Below are 17,992 nucleotides of genomic sequence, written 5' to 3'. Positions count from 1 at the left end.
AAAATGGAAATTCCAGTCCATCTATCTGGAACCTATCCCGATTTACATCATGGTGGATTTCTACCATTCATGGAAGTAAAAAAGAACTTTGAAGTACACATAAATAAATTACTCTTACATGTACTTTACAGCTGTTTTGTAGTTCCAGATGGTATAAAGTAGCATCAGGCTACTATCTCCAGGGGCTGAGATTCTCAAAAAGGAAAATAACCAAACATAAATACTAAAAAAATGAAAAAACTAACAGCTATTTTTAATGAAACTTTTCAGGTGCCAATTTCAGTCTTGTTTTTCCAGAATTAAGGGAAATAACATGAGCATTTTTACAGTTTGGTCTGCAGGACTGACTGAGGGGAAAAAAAAGACCAGTTAGGATAGAATATAATTAATATCAGTCAGAATGGAGTACAGTGGATTTAATTTTAGTGTTCTTCTCTTTTGCTTTCTGTGCCTTCTTTCAGGCTAGCTTGGGAAGCACTAATTAATCAAACATTGTAAACTACACTAGTAAATTTGCTCATGTAAGGGCTTCTGAATCTGATGGAACAAGCTTAAAGGCTTCTGGTGATCGTGTTTGTCCAAATGTAACTCTGTTTAGCTTCAAAGATTTACTTCTGATGAATCCTGATAAACATCAGCTTGAAAAGGGACCCCAAGAACACATCCTGAACATGTTAAACATCTGTTTGAAGTTTAGTGTGCTTTTATATTCTTAGGGAAATATGAGGCTACTTTGCAGCTTTTCTTTTTTAATTCAGAATGTAACTGAAATTCACCTACATCCCCTAATGTTTGTTGTATGAGAAATGAATGATATCACAAGACCAATGAGGCAAAAAAATTCGCAACACACCGGCCAGATTAAAAGCACAGATCTTTGTATATTTCTTAATTCAATAAAATGCTGTGGTACTTCATGGTCAGAAGGAAATATGCCCTCAGCAGCGTCTGTTTCTTCTGTGTCCTTCATGAGAGTCAAAGGGTATTTTACAATCCAATCCAATGCTGGATATAACCTTTTAAATAAATAAACTGTGGTTTAAGGATTTAGAAAGCACTGGATCAAAGAATGTAATCTTTGAGATCTAATAACTACAGTGATGGGTCTAGCATAAGGACATGAGCAGAATAGAACAAAGGTTTGCTGAATATCCGCAGTGCCTCTTGGGTTAAAATTCATTACAGAGTCACTCTAAATCCCCAGTTAAGGGGTAACCCTAAATTTCTCTTCTTGCTAAAATCCAACACGAACTTAAAAAATAAAAAAAAACAGCGTATTTAGGGGAAGAAACTCCAATCTTCAGCATGTTTTTTGTTGTTTGATTATTCAAAATCCAGGTCTTATTTTCCAAACACCTGCCAATTTCAGGTGCAGCTTTCAGGTTTTTGGCTACACACCCCAAAACACAAACACACACACATGCTGAGACGTCTGTTCTCTAGGATTAACTGAGTGGAAGTGGAGAACAGGCTTCTTTTTTTTTTTTTCCAACTGTACATGTCTATATCCCATTGAAACTAGGGGAGATAAAAGCCCTTAGCATTACATTGTCTATTGCACAATACCATGTTCATGTGAGCTTTCCAAATAAGTTTGGGAATACTTGTGGATGTGCTCAAAAGGTCCCATGATTACCCTTTAAATAAGCAATATCACTAAACAAAACAAACAGATAATTGTGTTCAGAGCTATTGCAAACCCTTCATACGCTGTTTAGAGTAGTCCAGCTTGTCTTCTGTGAGGCTTTGAAATTCTAAGCTTTGCTCACCAAGTGGCACATCCAAGGTTTTCTTGCCTACTTTGGTGAGCAGCTGCAGCAGGTGGTGAATACTGCATCCAGGACTGATGGACAAATCTTATCTTTTTTTATTTCTCACCATGGGCATTACAACATGCAAGCCATCACTTCTGCCTACTATTCAACTAGCATCTTGTCAAATCTGGCTGCAAGATTAAGCTTCCCCCAATTCTGAATTCAATATTGCAACCCTAAGGACATAAGAATCAAGCTGGAACATTCTGGGTTTTGGGATTGTTTTTTTCCCTCTTAATGGACAAAATTGTTTCTACTCGAAGATCACAGTTTGCCCAGACTATAATGATAAATCATCATGACTGACACTAAGCTAAATGAGTTTGATGCTTTCTGCTTTATTCTTCCACATTAGAAGCCACTTTTACATTTGCCACAACTTTCAACTTCTGCTCCAAAATACTAGGATCTTCTCATATGCAGATATTATTTTTGCTTTGTACAATTCATTTGAAGAATGTGAAACACATTTTGTACATAGAAAGGGGTGGGGGCAGTGAAGGGAAGTTAAGACTCAATGACCTGGAATCCTGTGATAGCTGTTTTTTTCCTAGAGCAGCATAATTCTTCTTTATTCCAGATTATTTTATTTCACTCCAACAGAGTCCCGCCTAACAAAGCTGAGTGGAAATCTAGGATTCTGGAAGTATTCAACACTTGGCAGCATTTGGTTCTAGTACCACCAGTTATAGCCATCATGACAGTATTTCAGAAATACCAGACTTAACCATTGTCAGAATTATTTACATCTGTAGTCCTTTTTTTATTGTTATTATTTTTAAAGGTGGATTTGGTAACAATCAGACACAGTTCTCCACTGTTATAATTAAAAAACCCAAAAATAATCACAGCCTTTATTGTGATACGCTGTGAAAAATGAAAGCTGATGCTAGTTTCCCATTGATGGGAGACAATGAAACAAGGACACGAAACAAGGATATGAAACATTCTAGTCTTTAATATTGTTGCTTCAGTCTTAGTCTATGCTGCAAATTTATATTTAGTCATTCACTTTCCGCAAAAAAAGACAACTTCCAGAAACGGGTTAAAGCTGTCAGCTTTTTATTCTGGTAAAACTTCATTGCACTTGAAACACGAGAAAAGCTCAAGTAAAAACTGAGTTAGATCTCCACAAGTTAGCTCAACAAGTGGAAAAGCAGTTAGAGATGTAAACAGTTTAGCAGAAAGTACAACATTCTGATATAGAATCAGTATCACTTATGTCCAACAGCAACTGTTGTGTAATACTATTAAAATGACTTTCACTAAAATGTTTGCAAAAACCTCATGTTCTGTTATTTTCTATTTCTTGAAACTCGTTTCCATAGCAGGGGGTGGCTAAAAAAACACTTTTGTCTTTTACCGTTGCCCCCATAATATTTTCCTTTTGGAAGTGTCATTACACAGCTGGATTGTGTCTTCTAAACACACTTGAATCTGAGATCCTTGAAAATGCTAGAAACTTATAAAATAAAAATTACGTTATGGAATCAGTGACCGAAATAGAATGCAGTTCCATTTTAACACAGTTTTGGTTTTTTGTCCTTTTTCTTCAGGTCCTATTTCCCTTTACAATGCCCTTCCCCATTTGTGGGTTCAGAGCTCTCTCGAGTGTGATTTTGGAGCACTGCTTATCAAATTATTGGATTTCTTTTACAGTAAGGTGGCACAGGAAAGCCCACCAAGACAAGACCTATGTGTTTTGACAAGAACAGCTATAAGAGTCCTACCCTGTAAATTCTCATTCACATGTGAAAGATTGTTTGGAATAAAGATTTTTGCATTCCCTATCTCTCTACTCACCCTTTTTTTATTAAACGTTCTCCTACTACCACTTTTAGGAATGGCTAGAAATTTAGAACAGACTCTTGATCTTCGAAATTTTCTTTTGATCTAACAGTTAGATAAAGCTCTACTATGGAACAGCACTACCAGTGAACAGAGAATCAGCAGCAAATATCAACAACTAATATTTCTCTTTTGAAGAGGAAGTACTACACATCACAACGGTTTCAAAGCCAATGTCAAAACAAAACCCCTGAATCTATAGTCCATTTACCTGTAGCCCTGATATCCTCAAAAAGTAAAAGTGTTCATGACTTTTGAGTTGCTATCTTTAATCCTAATAATCAGTTCTAATTGTAAATCAGTTTGCATAACAATTATTTAGTTAGCATTTAAGCCAGACTTTGTTATATTTATCAGCAACAGCAGTAACTCAATAGGCAAGTTGGACCAGACCCTGAAAAGTGTTACATACACAAGGAATCCCGTTGAATTCAGTATCATACTGTGCACTTGAAGATTTAGCAAATGCAGACTTCTTTTACGGGTTTAAGTGATTTGCTGACCACCTTTGAAGTACACACTTAAGTCTAGTTAAGTTTAGTGATAGATAAACACGCATATATTCTAAACGATGTGATCTGAGGTTCTTCCTGCCATTTTTACAATTTCAGAGTAAAAAACTGCATTACAAACAAATGCTGCTGAATAATGCAAATCACAGAAAAAAATAATATTTTGCCATGTCCTAATCTAATGTTGAAAGTGCTGTATACAATTTCTCTTCGATTGTCCTTTTATTTTCTTCCATTAGAGTTGCAGTTCAGATCAGAGAAGAAAAATATAAGCTACAGGTCAGTGCAAGATAAGAGGCTCAGCACAGTCACTTCTATGTACTGTACATACAAAAATGGCCCAGATTGATATTTAGTTTATCAGTCTAGAATCTAGGAAACATAACAGAGGTACTCAAATGTAAATGCATTGCCAAAAGATAATAATCTGCATCACTGGAGGAGTGTCACTTGCCCAGCAATTTAAAGGTCATCTGACATACTTTATTTTTCTCTTACAATTAGAATATAGTGAATATACATAGAGTGTACATCACAGCTTTTTTAAAAATTAGACCTCTAAATTGGCCTGGCTCACAAGCTAGCAGATGAGACAGCAGAGTAGTACAGAACAGAAAAGAATAAAGAAATTCCATAAGAAAAAAAATATTAAATATGTTTTTAGAAGGTTGAATTCAATTAAACCCCAATTTTGGTGTGAAAAGAAGACAAATTTTTTTAAGCATGAATCAGAATGAAAAAAAATCCATCTTTTCTGTTGTAAAAAGAGAAGTCAACAGAAAAATGCATTCTTTTGCTGGAATCTAGGCCTAGGACCAAAGAATTTCCATATATTAAATTAATGAGATCCAAACTTCTCTACAACAAATATTTATACTGTAAAATATTACAGCCACATTCCTGCATATCCTTACAATAATAATTCTTAGGGACACAGTATTCTAGAGAGTGTATACAACAGCAGGTTTCTGCAAAGATGGAATGCTTCATTATCAGAGTACCAGCTTGTTCATAAATATTAAAAAGTACATTTTTGAAGTTTTTCAAACATAATTCTCATTGTTTCATTGTCTCTCTGCTACTGAAAACAGCAGCCAGTGTGTACCTGTCCAGAAATATCTCTCTCGCAGTCTTGAACTGCAGAAAACCACTGCTGGTGACTGTAAAGGACAACAATGTCTGTGCTGGACATAGACTAAGCAGACAAGGGAACAAGTAGTCTGACCTTACTTATGCAAGTAGTCATGCTTACAGTGATGGGTCTAATTCTTGCTAGAAAGAAGGGGATTTGTCCCAAACTGCAGACGAAAGGACGCAATTCCCTGGTGTCTTATAAAAGTGGGTCTTAAATTTACATGTAAGATGGTTCTTTTGCTTGTATATGTTATAGGCAATACTTTATATTCGATTAAAGATTGAAACAGGTATTCCAAGAGAAAAAGTCCTCTACTACTACAAGAAAAATCACTTAGAGATTGCTCAAGACAAACTAACATTATAGATGTGATCTTCATTTGGTAAAAATTAAACTCCTGCACATGGATTAATCTGCTTTATAAAATAATACCGGCAACAGATCAAACTTCTGAAAAGTGACCCATGAGTTACAGAAAGGAAGGGCTTCTCTGAAACACTATCCCCGTGCTCTATTGTTGTTAATCATTGGGAAGAACACAAAACAAAATTTAAAAAAAAGGCAACAAACTGAAACAGATCCACATTGGTTGCAACAACGTATCAGTTTCACAAACTGGGCTTCAAATCAGCACTCTCTATGGGAAAAGAGCACATTTACCTTTGCATAAATAGCATTTACTACTGGTGAGATCATATGGAGGATACCACTGAAATACAGAAAATAAACACACAACTTTTAGAAAGAGAACTCAAACATAGCAATAATAACTGGAAACACATGCTTATTTGAAGAAAAATGTTACCTAATTTTCTTCCTCTCAATATACAGAGATCTAACTTAAGCTGCCCCCCTCCCCTTCCCGTTTTACTATATTTGCAAGAACCAGTGAACACAGAAATGTGCAGCCAGCCTGGGCCCTCAGGCCGGTGGATCAAGATGGCAGGCTGGCCTGGACTCCCCCAGGGATAGCAGAGCCAGAAGGGTGATTGGACACAGTGACCTGTCTGCATGAGATGAGACAAAAACAGGAGGGCTGTAATGCTGATGAACTAACCTGTCACTCACAAGCTCAGGTCTGAAAAAAAAAAAAAAAGGAAAAAGAAAATACAAAGGAAAAAAAAAAAGAAAAAAAAAAGATGGAGAGAGAAAAAAAAGAAGAGAAACGTATAATACAGGCTTTAGAAACCATACAAGGTGGAGAAATTACAGCATAATTGGAATAATTTGATGACACATTTAATTACCTGTTCATTCAGATATGTAAGGAATATGGCATAAAAATCCAGCCAATAGTTTCCATAAGATCAAAACACAATTGAAGAAATAATGGGTGTTATCGTTCAGCGTGCAAGGAAGGATGCTACAGACTATTGCTGGCAGGAATCGGGGTTTCATGCCAAACACTCCAGTTATGAATCAAAATCACAATGAGCAATGAGCTTCTAGATCTTGACACACTAGGCAAGGAGGTTGTTCTTCAGAGTAGTTGGCTGTTTTATTGCTTGCTTGGGGGAGGAAAGATCCAGAGGGAAGGCTCACAAGCAATTCTGCACCCTGTGTCCAGTACACCCAGGTGCTAGGTAATGGTCAGGATTGTAGCACTCTGCCCATCATTGACATCACCAGTGGGAGCCACTGTGGACACTGGTGATGAGAGACAGATGAAATCCAGATTTTTTTAAAAAAATTGGAAAATGCATTTAATGATGAACAAGTATTTGGTGTTCAAAATACCTTTAAATCAGTATGCTCCTGCTGTTACATTCATGTCATACACAAACTAGTGTTTGAACTACAAATAACTGCTAGTGATTCAGATCTCCATTACATCAGTGTTATATATGCATAGTTTGGATTTTTAATTAGGCAACTTCACACTCCATTAGCGGTAAACAAGACTGAGTTTAAAGCTATACCTCCAAGATTAGCCAAAAAAAAAAAATTGTTCTCATGGCTGAAGAAAAACACAATTCTGAAATAAAAAGGCAAAATGATAAACATTTATTTAAGTTTTTGCTTTTGGAGGTTTGAAAGTTAATGAAGACTTTTAAGAACTTTTTCTAGTAGCATCGAGAAATAAAGGTCTCTTCTAAAAATATGTAACAACCAAATATGCAAATCTTTATTATTTATCACTACTAAATATAGACTTACAGTGTGGAAATATTTTCTGGCATAAGGTTTGCCTTCTGATAGTTATTTTCTGCGAAATTTCATAGAGAAAAGTCTATTTCTATTTTCAGCAATGTATGGTAATTATACTGATTACTCTGAGGTTCCAAAGTTTTAACTAACTCTTTTATTATACAACTAGAAGATACATAATTTTTTATCAGAAAAAAAATTGAACTTTTTTTTCTATCTTAACACATACCTAATAACAACTGAACACTGGACAATTAATCAAAAACAAAAACATACTTGAAAATTTTGTGGGCTTATGAACACACTTGGATGTGCACACTTACACATATGATGTGTAAATATGCACACACAGAGATCTAAAAAAAATGTTTGCAACACCTAAGACATAAATTTCAGAATAATAATTACAAATTCTGATGTAAAGTCCAAAAGAAGTTAGTCACCTAAAATAGCTAAATGTATTTTTCTTTGAAGTCCATGCTTTTGTTATGGATTTTAGGAAATGAAATACACTAACACATGATATAAACATTTTTGCAGACATTCACTGAACTTTTTTTAATTGATGAAATATGGAATGTTACACACAGAAAAAAAAAAAATCCTTCTATCTTTTCCAGCCTCAAGATCACTTTCTGAGTGCTGGTAAGCTTTCAATATAAAATAGCTAACTTACACTTTCTTATATGCCAAAAAAGTTACATTAAAGAGATATTGCTAGCTTTGCGATTTATCAGTGTTTCAGCGTACATTTTCTGTCAAGTGTATTTGCTCAAAACCTTACCATTGTATCTGCCTTTGTATCGTTAAATATATATCTTTAAGACTGACAAAATAAAACAAAAAGGTAATTAACACACTCTAAAATACATATTTTCACATAATGTAGTACTAGCAAACATGCCCCACTTTTTAGGTAGAAGCCAGCCTAATAGAAAGCTGTTAATGTTTGGAGGATTTTTATAAAAAATGTATCTTCTATTTTTAAAATATTTAAAGCAATAAAAGTCTATGGTAAACATGGTATTACATATCTGACATTTTCCACCCAGAAATGCATTACTGTGTACGATGGTATTAATAAACCATGTGCTTTGAGGGACTTCTGTGCTTTGACATAATTTAGTTGAAAACAGCGTGTAGAATGCATATTTTTCCACCATTGTATCAGCATATAGAAAACAAATACTATGTCGTCACCTCAGCAGCATGCATTCACTATATTGGAAACATATGCAAAAAACCAAAAACTTTTGAGAGTTCAGAAAATTCCCTTTACCAGAGACTGATTTACAAACCAGTGGTTAATGACAAAGTGTTGAGCACTTAAAATTTTGTTAGAAAAACAAAAACAGGCACCCTCATCTGACTCCGACTGCATTCATAGGAAAACAGCCCTCCCTGTTCATCAGAACAAAATAATTTAATTTCTTTCCCCACTTCAGGTTATTATTTGAAGCAAATGAAAAGACAATGTTTCTTCTCTCTTCTGGCTAAAGCTCAAAACAGCACGGTTAAAACACACATATAAAACCTACAGACTTATCAGAAATCACAAAACAGAAAGAGAAGGACTCACTGACCCATTTGGAAGACAAAGACGACAAAACGGAAAAGCTCTAAAAATCAGCTTGTGAGGCCTTTGAGAGATATTCTTCTGGCATTTCATCACAGCAGCCCCAGACCAGTTCACTTCCCTGGATACAGGGAGGGAGAACTAAATAGAGCTGTTTATTAAAGCTGTTGTGCTGGATTGCATTAGGAAGCACGAGCAGACCACCTGGACCTTTCAGATTGTGGCAGTGTTTAATTTGCAGGCTGCCCCTCTGCAGCAGCAGAGACTACTACATTTACCAAGCTCAATCACACATTTCTGGATTAGGAGTAAAAGAAGAAAAAATAAAAAATAATAATAATTTTGAAAAAGCCACAGCCTGTAGTACAGGAAAACAGGCAATATAGAAATAATGAATAGCATTAGAAATAGAAAACAACTCCCCAGCAAACATAACAGTTTCACTCAGTTCTTCTCCTTCAGCACATTTAAACAAAATAAAACAGCAAATTATTAAATTCATTGATTTGGCAAACTCAGACTAAATTATAAATGGGGTTTATTAGAAGAAAAGCTTGGTAATTTAGTTTTATCTAGTGATTCCCTGGCCAGATTATTGTGGTTCTTTTGCCTTTCTCACTTTCAGTACTACACTTTCTGGTAGCTGAAGATACAGATAGAAAGATGGTACTGTAAATATGAATTATGTGAATCATATGGTTAGACCCTTGTGAAAAAAAAAAAAATAAAAGGGGAGTTGAGAAATGGCTGACTCCATACCTGACCAATTACAGCTTGCATGGTCCCTGTGTCCTGCTGAGCTGAAAGATCGCAATCCATCATATGTAGTCTTTGAAAAGGAGAATGGGGGTTTCTGGCATGCATCTGTCAATCAACTTCTGCACTCACAACCATCACCAAAAGCAAGAGAAAAAAAGTCAAGCTGCTCCACCAAATAGGATGAAACAGTCATGTGACCTTCAGCACACTCACACACATACATACTTCCATGGAACGTATGAATTTTCTGCAGATATGAAATGACATTGACAAATACCCAATACCAAGTAAATAAAGTGAGACAAACAGCTACTCACCAAAGAGAAAACACTTGCTGTAATCTTCAGCCTAAAGATTTAATATACCTAAAAGGTATTTTAAGCCAAGGATTTTCTTTTGAGCCTAAACTTTTCAGATAAGGTGATATGATTTTATGTATGCAGACAGTGGTCAGAACTTTAACCCCTTGTGTTCTCTTACAGCCTCTATTTTTATTCCCTCCGTTATAGTTCTACTTTATGGCTGTTTGAGTTCTTGATTTTTTTTTCTTTAAGTTTCTTTTGTGTCAAAGTGAAGTGGATTGTGTTGCCTTCTTCGAATGTGCACAAATTGTAAGAACTAGACAGAAGAAAATTGCTAACAGGAGAAAAAGGAGCAAGGGCTGAGAAACCTGTGTCTGTAGTCACAAGCCAAAACATGTCTCACTGCTTTACTCCACCAGAAGTCAAATGTTTTCTTTACTGGAAATATATATCAAAATATTAGTTTATGTGAGCTGTGATGAGCATTCAAAATATAAAATATTCAGACTATGTAAATCCTACTTACAGAATCCTTTGCATTTTGAAGGTTGGCAGAGTTTTGGTTCATTCACTGCTCCAGTGAACTGACATAAAATCTAGTTACTTACGAAGGCAAACATTACCATTTTTTCTAATGGAAGCAGTTTGTTTCATATATCTTCCCTTCTGAGTTAAGATTTGCAAGAATTTCCGAGACTATTTTTTCTTCTTGTCAAAATATATCAGCCACTTGTCTCCAAAAACTGAGTGTCCTGAACAACACACTGCAGCACTGATTGCTGATACGTTATTGGCCAGTGATTTCTGAAGGGTGACATTAATGCAACCTGGTAGCACTTTAACCCTTTGAAGATCAATACAGTCCTCTGGAAATACAGTAGAATAACAGTCCATAAACTTTTTGCTGTATTACACCTTCGTATAAATCTTAGTGCATCTTTCTGTCCTCCTAGAATTGCTTTTCAGTTACTAGTGCAAACAGCATGCTTTCCAAAGATTGTCAAAAGCAAAAATGCAGAATTAAAAGCAGTTTAGTCTCTAAGTTTAAACCTAACACACTCTTTCCATTTCAAGTAAATTTCTGGCAATATTTTGAAGTTATTATCTCATTTTTAAAGGTATTGAAAATATTGATCTTAGCTGTTATAGTCAAAGAAATGTGAGAATATCAACAATATTCCAATTGTAGGCACAGCACTTGCCAGTCTAATTTTTCCTACAATATAATTTTAAGATCCAACATGCAGGAGTGTTTGGAATGTGTATGTGTATGTATGTATGTATGTATACATACATACATACATATATATATATGCATATGCATGCAAGTATATAACAAATGAAATGGGTGTTGAGGGAGTGAGACAGACAAGGATCATCCAGTTTACTTTGCATTGTTTGAGTTTTTAGAATATGATTTTATTTTTTTTTTAATTTTTAAGAAAAAATTTAAGAAAGGAAGTTTTGGTCTGTATTTAAAAAATTAGAAACAAGAAGAACTGACATGCAGATGCATGGGGAACAAGAAGTGTTCCGAGGTCAGCGAGATATTTTAGCATTACAAACTTTTCAGATTTAGCATTTTTAGAAAGATATACAGTATTAACACTGAAACATTGTCTCAGAGATGGGGAAGGAGTACTTGAAATGGTGCTGCCAACATCTGCTTTGCATTTCATTGATAAACATAATTAAAATGCACCATTTGTGCTGAAATCTTATCTGCTTCTTACTCATGAAAGAAAATACACTGAACTAATACCTTGGTCTGCCTTTTGGTCAGCTGAGAATTTCCTGTGGACTTATCCTTCAGGACAGTTCTGTGGAAAAAACAGGCAGTATTGTGAAGGCCATAATCAACATCCGTATCATCACAAGCAATTCAAAATACAACTGGTAAATGGGTGAGTGAGTAGAGATTGCCTTGGCTGTCTCCAGGAAAATACACAGACAGAAGTCAAATACTGCATGTGAAGCTGAAAGGAAAGTTAAGGATGTCTATTTTATAGTTCCTCTTCAGGAGGAGCCTTTTTGCAGCGAATATGCATAAACACCTATCAAATTCCCTTAACTTATTTAAGTAACTAAACCTGGCAATTACCACTGCACTGGGGTTTTTATTAGCAAAGACACTGACATAGACATATGTTGCACCACATAAATAAGCACAGCATTGTATACACAAGTCTGTTGCACCCTGTTGCACCCTTATGCACCAACAAACCAACTATCGCGTTGCGCACACTCAGAACTGCAAGAGCTTCTTCCTCCCATATGTGCTGCCTCTCTTTGTGCCATAATTAAACTATACTTCCAGGAAATGCCAGTCTATGCCACCAAATGTAAAACAACATCCCTGCACCTAATGCCTCTGCATAAGTCACGTCACCACTGTTAATCTGAACAGCTGTAAGAGCCTCTTCTGCTACCCCTGGAGCTGCCCTTACCTCTGAGGAGCTGGAGATCTTCACCCTCAGCCACATCTACCTGGTCCTGTCTGTAGGGGCTGCACAACTGGTCCCTGGACACTGTTTCAGTTTTGCTACTCATCCTTTGAGCTTTCCACAGGCCATCTCCTATGAGGTGTTGGTCCAGTTTTGCCTTTTTACTTACTGTAAGGAATTCTCTCCCTAACACATCATCCCCCCCCATTTCCTTTGCTGCTGAAGAGATTATTTAGCTCTCTTGTCAACAGTCAAAAAGGTGAGAGCAAGGTAGCTCCTAATCTGCCACAAGTAGACTTGGGTGGAGAGCTGGGTGCAACAGGGGAACTCCACTGGCCAGGTTCCCTTTAGCACTGGCAACTTGAGGAAAGCTATTGAAGGACAGAATGACAAATACTGCTTACAAACCAGCTGTGCTGTATCCCCCACAGAGACCTTCTGGTCTCCTTTGAAACTTTTTATCTGTGGCTCTCCCTCAGTGTACCCAAGAGGAAACCGCTTATGAAGCCACAGCAATATACAGCAGATATGCCTTCCTATATGCATGCCCCTTCAGCACCAGGCACAAAGAGACAGGTTTGCATTGTTGAACCTAAGATAGTTGAGAGGGGGGCATTGATCAAGGCTTACAGATGGAGGAGGCTGCTTTATCACTTAATTTGTGACAGTGCAAATTCAAGGTGATACAAAGCCTGTGTTTTGAGCTGCACACCGGATCTCTGACAGGCAGGAAGAGTAGCACTCCCCGGCAACACTGAATACTTTTATCTGCAGTAGATTTTCCCTTTTTAATTGAAAGAACAAAAAAAATTAAAGTGGTACTTTTGAATAGAATAGCTTGAATTTACCTCTCAGCTACACACCTAAGAACTTGTGAAAATAGTATTACTGTCTATAGTAATTTGTCTTATGTTTTTCAGGAGAATATATATTTTCTGGATGACAAAAACAATGGTTAGAATTATACAGCAATGCAAACCCCAATTACTTAATAGCTAAACTGTGTTAGAACACACATTCATTTTTTAAAGCTCATTATTTATAATTGTTTATGGTTCCTTACTTCACAAACTAGAAGCCTAGTGATCAACAGAGACCAGGAATTTACTAAAATACCTTTAGGCGCTTGCTCACATGCCATAGCAGAGCTTGCAGCAGATTTAATGAATCAAGCAAGGGATCCTCCTGCTTCTTACAGCATTGGTACACTAGGGGGACTCTTTTTCCTCTTTTCTAGAGTGATGGATGCAGGGCATTGTCAGAGCAAGCTGTTGTGCCTCACACTACAGGCCCTTTACTCACCAATTAAACATGCAGGACTCAGTCTTGCACTCTTCAAAGACTAACAGGCCTAATTCTAAACAGTCAATGGCTCTTCCTCCCTCTCTCATTCTCTCTCTCCATCTCTGCCAAACAGATAGAATATTACATTTTGCATCTTCATTTTCATGGATATGTGACTGCGTTTTCCGTGTATGCTAATTCCAAAATAATTGTTTTGAGAGACAGTAATGGATTACGGTCTCTGCCTATGCAAGCCCATTCTGGTCAATCATTTTTACATTTTGAAGGAAATTTTGCTATTAAAAAAACTTCTGATGCTTCTAATTTCTCCTCCTCCAGAGTTCATTAATATATAATTTCTCTGGGTTTCTCCCACTCCCCCAGAGCTTCACTTTTCAAAAACCAAACTACTGGGACATATTCACTCAATTCAAGAATGGCACTTCCTTCCCTTCATAAGTGCTCAATTATGTCATGGAAAGGTAATCCAGGAAAAGAAGATGCTTCTGTGCCTAAATTTATAGAACAAGGCCTAAGCATAATCTACATTATACTGATTCCTGTGCAGCCAGTGGGAGAGCTCCCTTTCCATCAGTGCTTATCCTTTACTGTCTAAAAAAAGTGTCTGCAAAAGAACTTTCTTTCTCTTTGTTGTTTTAGAGAAAAGAAGCTTGCTGTAATGCTTTGTATTTTGGGAAGGTGGGAATAAATTCTCCCCCTTTCCTTCTAGATCTAACAAGCTGGTTTGATTGAAAACTTATTTTTGTGTCTCAGGGAGACAATTGTTCAACGGGTCTTACAGTTTTCTGATTAAACTAGAATTTATATAAAATGAAAATCTAGGAAATGTGACTGTGATTCTTTCTACATAGTGAACTACACAGCGAAGAGACAGCACCTTCCTCCTCTACTCTTATGTAAAGTGATGGGAGGTGATTACAGCAATGATGTTAGAACCTAGTTAATCAGAGGACAAGCTAATCTCACACCTCTCCCAGGTGAAACAGAATTGTGGAATAAAAACATCTCAAGAGGCAAGATAGATTAGCAAGAAATTGTGATATTGCGTGGGTAAGGTTTAAGAATATACTTTCCAGATGCATTACTAACTACAGCATTCTAATAATCCACATTCCTCACATCTCATGGTGTCTTCTGTAGTATCAGGTACGATAGGGTTTTTAAGACATCTCTTTGTTGGATATAGCATGGACAATAATGGAGATTTACATCAGGTGAAGAACAGACTATATTTGGGTGAACTAACATCACTCAAGCAAGGCAAATAAGAAATCCAAACTGGCAAAAAGATGATTCTTACGGTGAATGGAATCTTCTTTTTCCAAAACTCTTACAAAATCTTTGGCAGGATTCAGAACATGTCAAGGAGAGCAGAAACATCAAAAAAAAAGGTATATTTTTCTGTTCATTGAATAATAGGCATTTATTAATGAGTCCCAGTATTAACTGTGTAACTCTTCATAGTAGTAATGCTTTTACCACACCAGCAGGGAAAAGCAGATATTTTCAGTGTGTGTGATGATGATTAACTTCTTATTCACTGGTATATCTGCTTTTATTTATTTGAGCTGTAAATTATCTTGCATAGCTCTTATTTCCACTTCAACACAACACAATGAAGTGACAGCATCATCAGAGACAAAAAAAAAGAGTGGAGGTGGATGTGGCAGGCAGGGTGTGTAGTGCCAGTGAAAGCACACATTCCATACAAAATACATATCCCTTAGATCCCCATCTTGTAAGCAGATGCCTCTCTCTCATGGAAAAAAAATAAAAAGCCTGAGTAAAATGATGTATCCAAATACCTGTGCTCCTCTTGCTTCAAGCACGGTACCTGATATTTGAATATTTCATGTATAAGTAAAGGTACATTATATACAGAGAGGTACTTCCCAGTGTTACATTAGGACATCTCTCAGTGAGAAATGTTTGATCTTCTGATAGTCAGTTCACATAATTTGGTTATAGACTTTATATCCTGCTGTGTATTGCACAGGAGAGAAAATGTGATAGGTTTGAGCTACTGAAAGAGCTGCCATGTACTAATTCTTCCTGAATTTGTTTCATCTATCAGTAAACTGTGTTATTTGCTTATGCATATAGGAAAGTCAGTAAGTGATGACATTTATTATAAATGCAGTTAATAGAAAAACCTATATTTAAGTTTAGCTAATATTTTTTCTCTTAAGGTGTTTATGACTCTTTGCCAGACTTTAATGCTCAGACACCTGCTGAGGATGTCTGTAGTCTTCCGTTTGGCTATATGTAAACCAGAAGCTTTCATGGTGAGGCAGGATGGGTTCATGGAGGACAATCAACTGATTGGTCAATGAATACTTTGACACTCTCTGGCTTAGGAAGTGCCTGAGCTGCAAAATATTGGAGGACGAAGTGCAAGAAGGTTGTCAGGGCAGCAAGTGCCTACTGCTCACTGAAGATGGATGAGCAAGGAGCTGCTGGTGATGCCGGCACAAGCCATGCCCTCATGGTCCTCTGGCCCAGATGGGCAGAGCCAGCAGCTGGTAACCTGCTCTATCAAGAGCCTCTGATACATAGAGGGAATGAGCTGGGTCCAGCCAGGAAAACTAGTCGTGAATAGTGAGATACAGCTGGAAACAGGTCTGGAGACAGGGCTGTATGGGTCCCAGGTCCATCCAGGAGACAGGGCAGGAGACAAGCTATGACCTAGGTCTCAGTGGTCCATCCAGGAGGGCAGCTCTCTACAGCTATCTATAAAGATTCTTTAACTGAACAGACATCTGGCAGCTTTCTGCACTCATTGCACCAGCTTTGCAAACTCATTACCATGCATGTGCTAGGAGACTGTTTTTCATATTTTTGTCCTAAAATTAAAAAGAAAAATAAGTTCCTTTGTATCTGAATGATATCATTGGTCATTTCATCACACTGACCATCACAGGTGGTTTCAAGTGAGTGTATAAAACCCAAACTCTTCAATTCTTCTTCCAGCTATCTCCAGGTGTGTAGGGCCTCTAAAGGGAGGCAGTTGCCTTCTAGTGTCAGATGCCCACCTGTGCAGTTACCTCCTTACCCATGTCAGCATTACCAGCAACAAGCTTACTCTTCATTACGTGACTGCAGAATTCATTTAAAAAATCATCAGCAACCTTTATTCACACTCCTGCAGAGTAAAGCATATCCCCACAGATGGCAGTGACATGAACTGCATTGCACTGACCCACCAGTGTTTGGTCTTTTGTAGCTTTTTCAGTGCCTGAGCTGGTTTGGCATTTTATCCTGTGAAACTTCACAAATGGCAGCTCAGTTAATGCCAGGCATGGATATTTTCTTTTTTAGGTGTTGTCCTAGTTAGAACAGCTGGGACCAGTTCATCACTGTATGGGTGTAACCCAAAACTCTGTATTCTATAGCCTTTCATGCCATTTCCCAGAAACTGTTATCAATAGACCATTTCCACCATCTGCCCAGAGCTCCCCTGACTCCTCAGGCTATAAACTGGGTGTTAAGAGGCCTGCCAGATAGGAGGATGCTCCTGTCCTCACACCCATTGTGGAACTCCCTGCCCTGAGGGAGGCACTGGACATTCCTGCCTGAACCTGAGGATATATATTTAATCTTGGGGTCTTGGGACTTTTTTAACCACTCCTGGGATCCAGAAGAAGGACAGTGACCATCACTCTCAACCAGACTGCAACCACCACTCTCGACCGGACTGCAATCACCACTCTTGACCAGACTGCAACAGCACTCTCACCAACAGGTTTTCCCTCTCCTTTTTACTGTGGACTCAGGGGGCCCAACGAACACCACTTTGTTCATGCTCCAGGGTGCTGGGTTATACATTTGGGTTTTGTGGGTTAAAACCAATTGTTTGTCTGTATAATCATAATTATTGTATTATTTTATTAAATTGTTATTCTGATTTATAATCTCTCTTTTGAGTTGGGTTCATTTCCCCTGCCGGTTTACCTCTAAACCAGCACAAGTGTTTTGGAAGAGACTGAACTGACACCACCGGTGCCATGTTCAGAGCCCACTCACACACTCCACCCATGGCTCAGATGCCCAGCAGAGGCTGGACTGGCTGATTGTGCCTACGAGGAGCTGGACTCCAGCAGGCTACTGACGGATGGAAGCCCCCTTAACACATCTCTCAGGCTTCACCCT

At 37.4% G+C, this 17,992-nt stretch overlaps 1 protein-coding gene across 8 annotated transcripts in view; it reads right to left on the bottom strand.

The window, feature by feature from the left end:
* Positions 1-17,992, bottom strand: part of POU6F2 (POU class 6 homeobox 2) — a 354,832-nt gene that overhangs the window by 301,365 nt on the left and 35,475 nt on the right. For 6 of the 8 annotated variants that reach the window (XM_017820432.1, XM_017820438.1, XM_017820448.1 and 3 more), the window contains one exon: positions 11,857-11,914. Coding sequence is in view for 2 of the 8 variants with exons in the window: in XM_017820412.1 (XP_017675901.1) it covers positions 9,793-9,897 (105 nt within the window). In the remaining 6 variants the exon portion in view is untranslated. Of the gene's footprint in view, positions 1-9,792; positions 10,116-11,856; positions 11,915-17,992 lie in introns of those variants that run through there. The other 2 variants (XM_017820412.1, XM_017820422.1) reach the window with 1 other exon arrangement.

The sequence above is a fragment of the Lepidothrix coronata genome, unplaced genomic scaffold (genome assembly GCF_001604755.1).
Source record: "Lepidothrix coronata isolate B3197 unplaced genomic scaffold, Lepidothrix_coronata-1.0 Scaffold3, whole genome shotgun sequence".
In the NCBI taxonomy this organism is placed as follows: domain Eukaryota; kingdom Metazoa; phylum Chordata; class Aves; order Passeriformes; family Pipridae; genus Lepidothrix; species Lepidothrix coronata.
This window is presented reverse-complemented; position numbering and strand designations above follow the sequence as displayed.